Source organism: Vicugna pacos, chromosome 23 (assembly GCF_048564905.1).
Source record: "Vicugna pacos chromosome 23, VicPac4, whole genome shotgun sequence".
Taxonomy (NCBI): domain Eukaryota; kingdom Metazoa; phylum Chordata; class Mammalia; order Artiodactyla; family Camelidae; genus Vicugna; species Vicugna pacos.
In genome coordinates this window covers 9,193,779-9,208,548 of record NC_133009.1, presented here as the reverse complement: position 1 = coordinate 9,208,548, position 14,770 = coordinate 9,193,779, and the positions used below count along the sequence as shown (strand labels likewise).

Here is a 14,770-nt window from a genome sequence, read left to right as displayed (position 1 = left end):
CTCAGCCATAAAAACCGACAACATAATGCCATTTGCAGCAACATGGATGCTCCTGGGGAATGTCATTCTAAGTGAAGTAAGCCAGAAAGAGAAAGAAAAGTACCATATGAGATCACTCATATGTGGAATCTAAAAAACAAAAACAAAAACAAACAAACAAACAAAAACAAAGCATAAATACAGGACAGAAATAGACTCATGGGCAGAGAATACAGACTTGTGGTTACCAGGGGGGTGGAGGATGGGAAGGGATAGACTGGGATTTCAAAATTGTAGAATAGATAAACAAGATTACACTGTATAGCACAGGGAAATATACACAAAATGTTATGATAAATCACAGAGAAAAAAATGTGACAATGAATGTGTATATGTCTATGAATGACTGAAAAATTGTGCTGAACACTGGAATTTGACACAACATTGTAAAATGATTATAAATCAATAAAAAATGTTAAAAAAAATGGGCAGAGCACTTGAATAGACATTTTTCCAGAGAAGACCCACAGATGGCCACCAGGCATATGAAAAGATGATCAACATCTGGTCATCAGGGAAATGCAAAACAAAACCACAATGATCAATCATCTCACACTTATCAGAATGACTGTGATCAAAAAGACAACAAATAACAAGTGTTGGTCAGGATGTGGGGAAAAAGAAAAATCACGTAAGTTGATACAGCCATTTTGGAAAACACTATGGAGGCTCCTGAAAAAGATAAAAATAGAGCCTCCATATGATCCATCAATTTCACTTCTGGGTATCTTTCTGAAGATAAGAAAACCATTCATTCGAAAACCATTAATTCAAAAAAGTATATGCACCCGTACGTTCATTTCAACATTCTTTAAAACAGCCAAAATATATATGGTAGCAAACTATGTGCCCTTCAACAGAATGACTGGATTAAGAAGATGTGATACACACACACACTGGAATCTAGCAGTCATAAAACAGGGAAATCTTGCCATTTGCAACAACATGGATGGGCTCAAAAGAATATTATGCTAAGTGAGATAAGTCTGACAGAAAAATACAAATACTGTATTATTTCACCTACATGCTCAATTTAAACACAAAACAAATGAAGAAATACAAAGAAATGGAAACAGACTCCTGTTACAGAGAACAAAAGGGTGGTTGGCAGAGGGAAGGGGTGGAGGGAGGAGTGAAGAGGGTGAGGGGAATTAAGAGGCACAAACTCCTAGTTACAAAAGAAATAAGTCACAAAGATGAAATGTACAGTATGGGAGAAATAGTCAATAAATTGTAGTAACTTTGTATGATGACAGATGGTAACTAGACTTATTGTGATCGTTTTGAAATGTATAAAAATATCAAAATCCTATGTGATGCACCTGGAACTAACATAATTTGTAGGTAAATTATTCTTCAATTGAAAGTAAGAAGACATAAAATAAACAACATAACTACTATATATAAAATAAATAAGCAAGGAAGTCCTACAGTATAGCTCAGGGAACTATATTCAATACCTTGTAATGGCCTATAATGAAAAAGATTATGAAAAGAAATATATATGTGTATATATGTACATATATATTTATAAATGAAACACTATGCTATACACCAGAAATTAACACAACACTGTAAATCGACTGTACTTCAATAAAATGGAAGAAAATAAACAACCTAACTTTACAACTTAAGGAACCAGAGAAAGATAAACTAAACTCAAAACTAGCAGAGGGAATTAAAGTCTTCCAAACCTATTCTGAGACCAGTATTACCATGATACCAAAACCAGATAAAGATACTACAAGAAAGCAAGCTACAAAATAACATCACTTATAAACACTGATACAAAAATCCTCAACATAATGCTGGCAAGCAGTTCATCAATGTATAAAAACGATTAAAAACTGTGACCAATTGAGAATTATTTCTGGAGTGCCAAGATGGCTTAACACATGAAAGTCAATCATTGTAATTAATATGCCACATCAACAGCATGAAGAGAAACAAAAACCCAACATGATCATCTCAATTGATGCAGAAAGAGCATTTGACAAAATTCAACATATTTCATGATAAAAATATCCAGCAAACTAGGAGAAGATGGAAACTGTCTCAAAATAATAAATGCAATACATGGAACACATAGCAAATACCACACTTAATGGGGAAAAGCTAAAAACTTTTTCTCCAAGATGAGAAAAGGCAAGGATGGCCACTTTTACCACTTCTATTCAATATGGTACTGGAAGTTCTGGCTAGAGCAATTAAACAAGAAAAAGAAATAAAAAGCATCCAGCTTGAAAGGGAAGAATTAAAATTATCACCTTTTGCAGATGATATAATTTTATATTTATAAAACTTGGAAGATTCCTCACATACACAAAAATATTAGAACTATTAAATGAATTCAACAAAGTATGATTAAAGCAAATATTTAAAAACCTGTTTCATTTCCACACTGTATTACATTTACCCTCTAAATTAATATTTAAAATATATGCCCAGGATCCCCAATATGTATTATTAAAGAAACTTTGTAGAACAAAAGCTATTATTAAATACTCAGTACTTCTTTCTGAGATGCTTCATTCCTTTGTAGCAGTCTGAAAAAATAAGGTTTTCCAACTAAGAGATTATCATCAACATTATGGTCTGGGCTAAGCAGGTCAATTTAGATCTGGTAAAACTTTACAGATTATCTCAATATAAGAATATCTTTGGTTGGCAATTCTACCTCCCATTTCCATAAGCCCCACTTCAACTCTGAGAATTGGCCATTTATACAGGGTACACTTTATTGCCAAGAATAAAGTTACCATAATTACTACATTTTAATGCTTAAAATAGGCTTATTATTACATATGGTAAGTATTATACAGTTTTGCTTTCCTTCAATTTAAATTTCTTTCTAATTACCCACCTTTTCAGTCTTCATAAATTAGCAAGAGTTGTTTGGCTACAAGTGTGACATCACATAGAAAGCAAAATGAAATCAACTTTACAGGAAATGCTTAAGAAGAATAGCAATACAAAAATGGAATTAGTCACATTCAACCTTATTTCCTCTAAGGAGCATCTTACTTACCCCTCATTACAAACAAAATGAGCTTGTGTACCAAATGCAAAGCTTTCATTTACGCAGATAACTTGGCCATTAACAGGATCTCCTAGATTAGGACATAATTTTCCTAAAAGAAAATATTCAAATTTGTTGTTTTATACCAATTTCAAAATAGATTTGAGTCAAATTCAGAATTCTACATTGCTTGCTTGAATTCATGGGAATCTTATTATTTACTTAAATATGATTTTCCTTCTTTACTATATGGCCAAACATGATTCACACTTACCCAGGCAACCAATTGCAAAGAAGATTCCTTGGGGATTTTTTAGCCTAAACAATTGCATTGCCATCTAAAACCTACATTCACACGAGAAAAGCATTACTGCAGTAGTAGAATACGCATGCTAAGATGTGTGGAATTCTCCAGAGCAATACAAAAAATTTTTGTTTACTTACGTGTACAAGCCTCCATTAGTTGTGCCCATGTATTATCATCCTGACAAACTGTAGAGGTGGGAAGAGGAGGAAAAATGGGCTTGTAACCTGGGCGACACTCATATTTTACAGTTTCTCCAGAACTGTAGCTGGGTTTAGCTGCACCTTGGAGCTTCATAGTTTGAAATCTTGGTGGACTATCACAGGCATCTAGGTATAAGAGAGTAAGAACATGAAAATGAAGTACTTCATCTCATTCACCAGTCAGGGACTGCGGCCCTGGCATCAGTTAGGTAGTGTGGAATACATAGAAAGGCACTTGGCAAGATTTTAAATTCTTTTGGGTCCCATGCTTTTACCCAAGTGGTGGCAGCAGTGGAGTATGTGCCTTGCTTACTTTAAAGAACAACCTATTAGCTTTTGGTTTGTTGGGGAACAAGGTGAACTTTCATTCAACAGTAAATTGAAGAGAGGCATCAGTGCTTTTGTTTTTCAAATATACATAGCTACAGGTATGCATCCTTTCCACTTCTTTCTAAATTCATCTCAAAACTGCATTATTTTCTTATAGTATACAGCACTCTGTTCGAATTACTATTCCATAATTTTAAACAAAAGCATATGATCACTTATCACTTCAGGCTCAGTTTCCTCTAGGAATACAACGTCTTAGAGGTCAGGGATCGTATGTTTTCTTTTTCTACTACGTTCTGTAGTCAGTTGATACTCAAGAAATGCTGTGGTAAGAGGTAAATGTCAAATGAGCATTGTGGATTTCATAGATCAAAATCAATATGGGCCAAAGTATTTTAAAAATATAATTTCCTTTCATTTGTTTCACATTAGTAAATTGAACATTTTATAAATAAATGGACACTCTTTAAACATAAAATTTTACTACTTTGAATAGCCTTGCATGAAAAAAATTGCTTTCTTGAACATTACTGTAAACATAATTTAATCTTCCTTCACTGATTAATGGATCATGTATTCTCTTAGAAGCTCCCTGAAGTAGCTGTTTGGGCTGTTCATCCAATATATCTTAACAGTAAGGCTGCTATATTGCTATGCTTTTAGAATTTTAAACTTCTGGTCTTTTTTTGGGGGGTTCACCCCTAGAATAATTTCATTCCTACTTCAGCAAGTCCTCTTCCCTTTAATTATCTGTCCACTTGAAAACCTTATAAAACTGCTAGAGAATTAGGTTAAATAATATGATGGAGACACATCAAGTCCCTAAAGGGCTTAAAGAATGCAGAGGGACTCTCCCGTAAGGCTAAGGACCTAAGGAGAAAGGACGTAGACCTGTTTTGATGCCTGAGGAACACTTTCTTTCTTACTCCCTGGATCTCTGTCTTTAGACTTAAAGATCAATCAAGAGAGAACTCTAAAACAAGTGACATGTTACCCTCCTTTCCTATCATATTCTAAGTTTTGAACTTCTCTCTCCAAACACTGTACATTTCATTGCATCAGGTCCTGAAATTGTTTCAACAGTTAGCAAGTGTTTTCAACATTTCCACTGTGCTGAGCTTGATACATGAATATTCCTCAATCAACTGTCCCCAAAGAAAACAAACAAAAAGGTATAGTTATTAAAAACATTGTTTAAAGAGAAGATTAGCATAGAGTTGAATTTTATTAATAACATTACATTTACTGAATACCCTGAATCAGACATCCTCATTTTACAATTGGAAAAAACATGGGCTAGAAATACTACATAATTCCGTTCTAGATATAAATATATAACATCGTTCTAGAATTTCCTGGAAGCATCAAGAAAGAAATCAAATTAACAGCATGCTCATAATTAAATTATACAAATGTCCTTTGTTTTATGCATTCAGTTTCAGTAACTATCTTGAAAGCATATAATAAAGAAAGAATTTCTAATATGACTCTCATATATAGTGCTCTGTATGGAGAAAGAAATGTCAGTTGGATGGTTTAACCCATTCAAATAACTGGAAATATTTCTTCCCAGTAACATGCATCATGAAAGACATGCTTTCAACAATGTGCAGTTTAGAATGTTTGCTTTGGCAACCAGTTGATTATGTGCTTTATACACTGTAATAATTGCGTCTCATATCACACATTTTTTATAATCAAATTTCTTCTCTTTCTCAGAACATTGAATTGTCTTCCTGTGGAGACTTTCAAACTAAACATTCCTAATTCCAGAAAAATAGTCTCCTCACTGAGTTTTTATTTTTAAGACACTTTACACATTATTATTAAGCTGCAATGCTCTACTTTAACAATAGATGCTGTTACATAATATGATCAGCTGCATTCAGAAAATTCCCCAATGTTACAGGTGAGATTGAGGAAGGTGAAATAGTGCTCTGCTATGAATCAAAAGGACTGTTTGTTTTCTATACGTCTGCAAAAATTGTGCAAGCACACTACTTGCATGCAAATACTAAAAATAACTCTGACACAAACACACACCCACACCCCTGCCCAGCTGGTACCTTCAGAGAATCATGGTCTCTGACCCAAAATGGAACCTCAGCAAAACCTGACCATTCTGCTGCTTCTCCACAGTCTGCATAACCCATTTTAAAACTTTCTTTGCTTTCTCAAAACACGAACTCTTGCATCTAGCCTATCAATTTTATTTCTCAATTCCCACTCATTTATAGGCCACTTAAATTACTTTCAAAGTCATTAAGTAGCTTCCTTTTTGGTAAATTCATTCTAACACTTTCTCCCTCAGTAATTTTAGTTACCCTGACTCTTAACACCTGGAGCTATTGATCACTCTCTCCTGCCTGAAAAGCTGTCTCTCTCCTTAGTTTCCAGGTAGCAAACCACCACCTCGTTTTCATCCTGTCTTCTGTCTACTCTCCCTTCTCTCCTCGATTGGATACTGTGATGTTCCTCATGGGTTGTTTGAGGAACTCTCTTGATTGCATTCTGCACCCTCCTCCTCCAGGTGAGAATGTATACTCTCATGATGTCATCACCACCGAAAAGAGCTGCTTCTCAAATCCCATTCTCCACCCTTGATCTCATGTCAGGGTGTGGAGTCTATGTATTCGATTGCTCTGTGCTGGGGAGCCTGATGTGAAGCACTGACGCCTCACTCCTTGGGGAGAGCTTCTGCAACTGTAATTATGACAATTGTAATGACAACGTCCATTTATGGGTCGCCTATCCAGAGGTAGATATCTTGACTAAACAACATCTCTGCCCCACCTATCCATCTTGTTTTGGTCCCTTTTTTACACCTCTAGTTGTAGAAGATCTTTTCTATTAGTCTTCAGGTTTTTCTCATCAGTAGTCGCTTTGTAAATAGTTGTAATTTTGATGTACCCCTGGGAGGAGGTGAGCTCAGAGTCTTAGTATTATGTCATCCTGGCCATTCCGTCCTCCAGATACCTTTCAATGGCTCTCTGATGCTCTCATTATAATGTCTAAGGTTTCTTGACATGGCTAATGAGAGTTTTAAAATCTATCATTATCAGGACCCTGCTCACTCTTGTACACAATATTCAGTTTCGTGTAGTGCCCGTTAAATTACTTAACTTACTGCAGCACACTCGACCTCCATGCACCATGTCACTTCAGCTTTGACCACAGACCCTGCTGTTCCTCCCACCCACTCATCCTTCAGTTTCATCTCAGATGCCACTTCTTCCTTGAGGCTCTTGACAGCTCTCACTCAAAAAAATTGGTTGTGTCCCCATGATGTCCCAATTTACTTCTTTTATGCCCTTTTCAAATTGTAATTATTTATTGTTTATACTCCCTACAAGTCTGTAACCTTCTTAGGACCATGTCTCATTCATCACTGCATTTCTAGTGTCTTGTGCCAGAGCTGAAAGAGCACTATTATCAGTTCTATACACTCTTGGAGCAAAATTCAAATTCATTACTGTCCAGCCAAACTGTTTCAGAAATATCTTCAAATCATCATTTTTTTCACTGCTGGTTTGTGCCTTTCTTCAAATGTTTTTCCTTGGTTTAGTTACAGACATTTCCCTTTATCAGAGCTTTCATCTCTTTCATGTTAAAATATTTATGTTTTATTACTTTATTATGAACCTATTCTCCATTACTGCTGTAATTAGAAATGGTATTTTAACATTATCAAAGGTGAACTCCAAATATTGTGGGCTATATTTTTTTCCTTAGACATGGCAATGAAAGAGTCCAGAACTTGTTTCTTAAAACAATAGTGATGGTATTAATCACCTTAGAAAGAGAAAAGTCAGTCACTACCTGTGCCAACAATTATTTTAAGTATTTTATTTCCGTTCGGAGAGCTCCTTTCAACATTTCTTGTAAGAAAGGTCTGGTGTGGAACTCCCTCAACTTTTGTTTGTCTAGGAAAGTATTTTGCCTTCATATCTAAATGATATCTTTGCTGGGTAGAGTATTCTTGGGTGACAATTTTATCTCTCCATTTTCTTGAGAATGTCATTCTGTTCCTTACTGGTTTTCTGCTGAAAAATCTGCTGATGGTCTAATGAGAGTTTCTTTGTAGGTTACCATCCTTTTTTCCCCCCCTGGCTGCTTTAAATATTCTTCGTCATTGACTTTGGACAATTTTAATGTGTGTCTTGGAGAAGGTCTTTTTCCATTGAGGTACTGAGGTTATTAGATGCCTTCTTAGCTTCATGAAATTCTATATCCAGTTCCTTCCCAAGTTGAGGAAGTTCTTATTTATTATTTCTTTAAGTAAACTCTCTGCCCTCTTCTCCCTCTCTTCTGGGATATCCATTACCTTAAGGTTGCCGTACCTTAAAAAGTTGGATAGCTTTTGGAGAATCTTCTCATTTAAAAAAAATATTTTATTTCTCTTTCGTCTCTTACTTGTATAGTTTTTAGGTTTCTATCTTTGAACTCACTAATTTTCTATTCCTTATGGTTTCCTGTATTTCCAATGCTTTCTAACACATTCTTCATCTCATTTGTTGAATTCTTCACCTCCAGGAATTCCATTTGGGTCTTTTTTTATTTTTAGCATTTTAATCCTTGTGGTATAGTATTAATTCTGTTTGTTAATTTTATTCCTGAGTTCATTGAACTGCTTTTCAAAGTTTTCTTATGGTTAGTTTCTTCATGACAGCTAATGAATTCTCTATCAGTTAGATCACAATTCCTGACTTTAAGTTTAGTTTCTAGGAGTTGTCATTTTATTCTTGGTACAGTGTTACTGTGGTTCTTCATAGTTCTTGATGATGCTTCATGGTTCCTCTGTCAGTGCCTCTGATGTAGTGAACACCTATTTGATTCTAATGATTCAACAGGTTAGAAATTAGAGGCCTTTCTTTTGTTCTCCAGTTGGCGGCATTATAGCACAAGCTTTTGAATTCTATTACTTGAGCTGCCTCTGGTAATATTTGCAAGTGGGCACTTTTCATCCTCTATTGCCTCTGTCCAAGGTGTTAACCTTATCACTCCTTATGCCTCTGTGATCATTGGTGCCTTGCAGCCGCTAGTGTCACTGGCATCACCACATAGATCACAGGTATGGTGTGTTCTTCTGCCACATCTGGCATCCTAAGTCACACCTCCATCACTGCAGGGGGACTGGAAGGGTGGGGTTGTAGCTGGAGTCCCACCCAGAGCCTGCTCTCACCTGAGCGCTAAATGCAAAACATGAGTGTCCCAGCCCCACACAAAGCAAGCACAAGCTTTCATGCCCCACAACCAGCACCACTGTGCTGGACAATTCTACAAAGAACACACCAGACGCCATCCTGCAGGGTCTCCTCCAGACAATTTCAGCAGGGCACAAACACTCCACTCACAAGGCATCACCCCTCCCAGAGAACACAGGGCAAACCCTCCCCACAACACAGCACCAGACTAACAATATCCCAAGCACCTGGGTACTCAAAAGCAAGCAGTCACTACCAGCACCAGATCTGTGTTCCTGTCCAGAATTGGCTCAGTCCTGGAAACCCCCTACAAGCTTTTGCTTGGGACTCCACTTGGCCCCAGTAAACCCTGGCGGTGCCTAACACCCCGCACTGCTCAGTGCCCATCACCAAGCAAATTTTCTCCTTGGACATTAGATGGTCCCCATTCCCGTGGGTCCCCGCACAACAGACCCGGGGACACTCTGGCCACGCCTTCTACCCCAACTCTTTAAGACCCCGGGTGGACCCAGCCCCGACAGTCCTACCCAAGCCACCAAGCAAAGCTCCCCCTTCCCTCGCCTCTGGTAAGCTTGCCCCCTGACCCGCTCCACTTTGCCTCTGGTGCGCACAGGCTCTCCAGGCACATACCGGAGAATATGGGTAGCAGGAGCACTAGGGCCGTCAAAAGAATCCCAAAGAAGCACCAAGCCAAAAGGGGACTCTCAGGGCGGCCAGAAGGTGCCACGAGCGATGTGTAAGACGCTGCCATTTTCGAGAAGATCAGGGGGGACCAGCCCAGCGGAGATCTTTTAAAGATCAGTTAACGGACGCAATAATCCCCGGATTCAGTGTCTAGCGCTGATGCAGGTGGGCGTGGCCTGGGCCACTCCCGGGGTGGAAGTGAGGGTCTGGCGGGGCCAATGGGCGGGCTGTAAGGCGGGGCCTCGGCGCCGGGGAGGCTGTCAGGCCTGGGGAGGGGGCGCGGGCCCAGGCTGGAGTTTAACCCTCCCTGGGCCAGGTCAGCTTTGAGCCTCCTTCTTGAGGCCTGACTGACTCTGGTTCCTCCCTCTGCAGACCTACCTTGAGGTTAATGGCGGGTTCACTGCCGCTTTGTAAACAGACTGTTAACCCCCTCCGAGGTAGGAAGGGTGGAAAGAAATCTAGGGTTGGCACGGTCATCATTGTCCCTTTTCCGAAACGCCGGTTTAAAGAAGAAAGTGCATCGACCTGAGAATAGAAACCTGCGGCCTAGACAGCGGGTCACCATGGGGCAGACACCCCTCAAGACTCCACACTGGTCCTGGGCACCTGCTCAGTATTTGGCATTAGTCAGGCGTAATTCGGGAAAATAGTTGAGATTTCCGTGGTTGAGTATCTGCTCCAGAAGTCTCTCATGGCCTGATAGATTTCAAGATCATGAGAGGTTTGGCCATTGCTCTCCCAGCCGCTAATGTGTCTCCCCTGTACTCCTAGGAGAGCACCCTGGGAAAGTGAACTATTAAACAACACCAGGTCATTATCATATTGGGTCTCAACTCTATGGGGCCCTTGCTTTTGAGCAACTAAATACTTTATTGAAGATGAAATATACATGCATGAGACAAGTAAGGACGGGTGTATTACAAATTCTTGGAAATAATGAATGTCATTAGAGTTGTGATGGTAAGGAATTGGTTAGATGAAATGGATAAAGGGGAGAACTTTTCTGTTGAAACATTCTCTCAAACAATGCTGGAGAAATAACAGTAAGCAAGATTTATTTGTGGAAGTGTAAGTAAATCTGTATGACTAGTAAGTGAAAAGTAACAGGGCTGGTATTAAAGAGCAAACAAAAAGAGTTGACATTTTCTTCCTATTAGTTGCCAAAGAATAAAAAAGCCAAACAGTATGAGTAAACATATTGGAAGACCAACAAACTCATACTTTTAGTTTTTAGTGTAACTTTTTTGTAGGTTAAAAGTTTTGAAATGGCATGACTTTTGAACCACCAGTACCACTTAGAGTTTATCATAAAGAAATCATCAAAGCTGTGAGCAAAGATGTACAGTTTTGGAAGAAATTTAAGTCTTATGTGTCTAGTAGTAGAAGTAGTAAGAGCTTATGGTAGGTAAATTATGGAATTTATGAAATTCAGTGCAGCAAGCAGTGTAAAAAAATCAATGTAAGAAACTATGATATATCTAAGTGGAAAAAGCAGACTCCAAATCACTATATACATTTTACCATTTCTTTTATTAAAACAAAAGTAATAAATGATACAGATAAAACAAATCAGTTGGAAATACGCTCCAGTTAACCAATGCTTGACAGGATTATGGACATTTCTTTCTTAATAGTTTTCTGTATTGATCCTATGTTATACTTGGAATCAGGTAGAAAAAAGTTATTTGCATTCAACCTGTATTTCAACTACTACTTTATTCATAGAATGGTGGGGAAAGACCCCTGTATCACACAGAATTAAGGTATGAGAGGATGGTGGGGAAATGGAAATTCTCCTTATAGACCTCAAATACATCACCTGGAATTACAAAATTTTATATATATTGAAATAATTTTATATTTGAGATGTGCCAAAGATATTCTGGGTTCAACAAACCGTAGAATTTCCTCTTCATCCCAGATCAAGAAAAAATTTTGAATTCTTAGTAAAGCAAAGCATATAAAACACAATGTACAAGTGTGATCTGTAAAATAAAAACACCTCAGTGTCTTGGATTGTTAAATCCGAACACTCCATGATAACACAGTTAAAAGAGATGTAATTAAGGAGACAGTAAAGGAAAATATAATGAGGGGGAATTGTCATTTCTGTTCATTCTTAGGGTTGTGAAGAGTGATAGAAATGTTCTGCGGCTCAATGTTGGCGATTATCTATGAAAAGAAAGAATCTATTTATTGTTCTCTGCAGCCATTTGTATGCAATATTATGTGTAAGTTATACCTCAATAAAGCTGGAAAAAAGTTTCACATCTATTTTTAGACTTGAAAGTAAGTTTATTTTTCCCATGGCAATATTTAAATATAGGGAAAGAAATATGATTAGTTTTTGGTTTCCTAGTGACAGGTGCTCCATTAGATTCATAGGTTGGGTTTTATGAAACTTTCTTTCAATCAGTGAAATTTCTATACCTGGGGTTCATCAAACCATCCTAAATAGAATTGAAGACTATCACTAAATTTCTTTAACTTATGTTCATTTAGCCCAACTGAGTCTCCATCTGAAAAGTTCTGAGCTTTGTTCCTTGTTTTTCTGGTCAAGATCCAAGCCAGGGATGGAGTCTTCTTGCTGTATCTCCCGTGCTGGGATAGTTCTACGCCTTTACTAGGTGCATAATAAATACCCATTAAATACTAAATGAAATAAATGGGTGTAGCTTTCAAGTGCATTTAACATGTCTCTGCCAATCTTCCCCCAGCATGGATTTACAAATGCTGGGGAAGTTCTGAGAGATTTTGATTTTAATAATTTGATTAACTAAACAAAGTAGGGTTTGTCTTTGAAAGAAACAAACTACAACTGTCTGCACAGAAAACTCTTCTAAATCAGGCATGGCAAGCTGACCTGTGAAGTGAAGCTACTGTCTACTTGCTAAGCTTGAGGTCATTTTAGTGACTGAGTTCAAAGACTGTGAACTTCATAATGTCCTGAGAGGACTAGAACTCAAGAGTTCAGGCTTTGAGTGAAGTAGGGGCTTAAACACCAGTGGTTCCTCCAACTCCTCTAAAGATTTTGTCAACTGCCAAGAGACAATGAGGAGAGAAAGGAGAATATGCTTGTTTGTAGACCAGGTTTGGAGCTATGTGGTCACTCTCTTGTAGCTTTAGGAATGGTGGCAGGGTAGAGGTAGGTGTCTGGGGGTGTCATTGAACAGAAGCCAACTTTGTTTAATAAAACAGTGTTAGATGGTATTTTGGTGCCTAAATTGGTATATTTACATTTTGCTTTTCAGAGGCAGGGGTAGCAGCCCGAAGGGACCTGTGAATGCTCTCTGAAGAGACTTTCCCTGTCATGGTGGCTTACAGGTTAGGTATTTGTGAAACTCTGAAAGAGAATGGCCAAGCAGAGGATAGTTAAGCCATTGTTTTGATGTTGGCCCTGGGAGCTCTGCCACCTTTACTTACAACTGCCAGACAGTTGATCTTCTTACTTAGCGATTACTTCAAGGGCATTACTGTGGCATGCCACATACAACACAGGGGTTCTAAACTCAGTCAAGTACAGAAAGGAGGGCACCTCTCAGATGGGAAAGGTATTCATTTTGTTTCCTCTTGTCTTCTGGAGGTTTTAAAAATTAAATATATTACAAAGCACATTCCACAAGTAGGTTTATAAAGATAAAATCTTTCATTGCTTTCTCACTGTAATGGTGGAGATAGAAAAGTACATTTAAACATCATAGACTTTAACTTAACATCTCACACTTAAGTGTACAAAAAGGCAAACAAAACAAAATTAGAATGTTAGCACTGGGAACAGCTTTGGAGATCAATTGTTCCAGCCCCTACTTTTCAGATAAAAAATGTAAGGCCAGAGGTACACAGAGTAGTCTCAATAGTACAAGTTAGGCAATATGGAATTTTATGCATCATTAGTATATACAGCATTTCCTAAAGATAACTGAAGTTTAAAAATACCATGGATTTATTGAAATTACGTTTCCATTGAGAAAGTGAAAACTGATACAGCATATATATTATACCAATCTGTCTAACCAGAATATATTCTGATCTATGAAAGAATAATAGCTATCTAAGGAAAAAAGACATGAAGAAACATATGAAGAAATATTAGCAAATAATGAATTAGTATTAGCTGTGGTTCTCATCAGGTAATATAATTCATGTGACACATATTTTTATATCTTCCTCCTGTGTTTTTGAAATTCTCCTTAATAAGCCCATGCTACATGATATCATTTTTAAAATAAGAAAAATGACACACTTGGAAAAAGAAATCCTGGGTGACATCTTCTTTCTTTAAGTAATTGAGACAATTTATATATCTTAAGTGTAGTTTCCCCTGACTAGATAATGTGTGCTTTTAGCACAAGAGAAGAGGATGTAGGAATGACAGAAATCCAAATCAAGAGACGAGAGCTTCGCTAGATACTGGGGGAGCTTCAGCATCTTCACGTGCACATATTTGCATCACTGTGAAGTCACTTCAAAGATTTTACGAGTCTCAGATCTTATTCTGTTGAAGTGTATTGGCTCTTTTCCAGCCAAAATTTTAATTGAGGTGTTCTCCAGCTTACTTATAGTAACTTTGTCAAGGGAGGACACTGAACTAACAGGATATTTTTATTTAGATGACAGCATGGTTGACAACTGAACTCCCCAGAATTTATATGCTGTTAATCGTGATGCTAGCATTTCACATAAATTGAAACCAAAACTGTAATAAGAGATAAAGAAAGGGATTATATCATGATAAGGTCAATCAAATAAGATACAACATTTGTAAAAATTTATGCACCCAAAAAGGAGGACCTAAATATATTAACCAAATATTAACAAACCTAAAGGAAGAAGTAGACAGCAATACACTACTAGTATGGGACTTCAATGCTGCACTTACATAAATGGATAGATCATTTAGACAGAAAATCAATAAGGAGACATTCGCTTTAAACAGCACATTAGATTAGGTAGATATTTACAAAATAGTTGATCTAAAAGGAACAGA

At 37.5% G+C, this 14,770-nt stretch overlaps 2 protein-coding genes and 1 long non-coding RNA gene across 9 annotated transcripts in view; 1 reads left to right on the top strand and 2 right to left on the bottom strand.

The window, feature by feature from the left end:
- The window catches only part of LOC140688714 (membrane cofactor protein-like), a 34,176-nt gene extending 24,238 nt beyond the window's left edge, over positions 1 to 9,938 (bottom strand). Inside the window, exons 1-3 of the mRNA XM_072948448.1 lie at positions 9,730 to 9,938; positions 3,503 to 3,691; positions 3,068 to 3,170 (exon numbers count right to left, since the gene is read on the bottom strand). Coding sequence (XP_072804549.1) covers positions 3,068 to 3,170; positions 3,503 to 3,691; positions 9,730 to 9,850 — 413 coding nt within the window. The 5' untranslated portion in view covers positions 9,851 to 9,938. The remainder of the gene's footprint in view (positions 1 to 3,067; positions 3,171 to 3,502; positions 3,692 to 9,729) is intronic.
- The window catches only part of LOC116279904 (membrane cofactor protein-like), a 281,425-nt gene that overhangs the window by 202,911 nt on the left and 63,744 nt on the right, over positions 1 to 14,770 (bottom strand). The window lies entirely within an intron of this gene.
- On the top strand, positions 10,034 to 13,322 carry LOC140688723 (uncharacterized). 3 transcript variants are annotated; one of them, XR_012063473.1, is made up of 3 exons: positions 10,034 to 10,220; positions 11,907 to 12,014; positions 13,035 to 13,322. It is a non-coding gene; the product is annotated as an uncharacterized lncRNA (long non-coding RNA). The 3 variants fall into 3 exon arrangements; XR_012063472.1 differs by lacking the exon at positions 13,035 to 13,322 and having other exon boundaries at positions 11,907 to 12,057; XR_012063474.1 differs by lacking the exon at positions 13,035 to 13,322 and having other exon boundaries at positions 10,034 to 10,685; positions 11,907 to 12,057.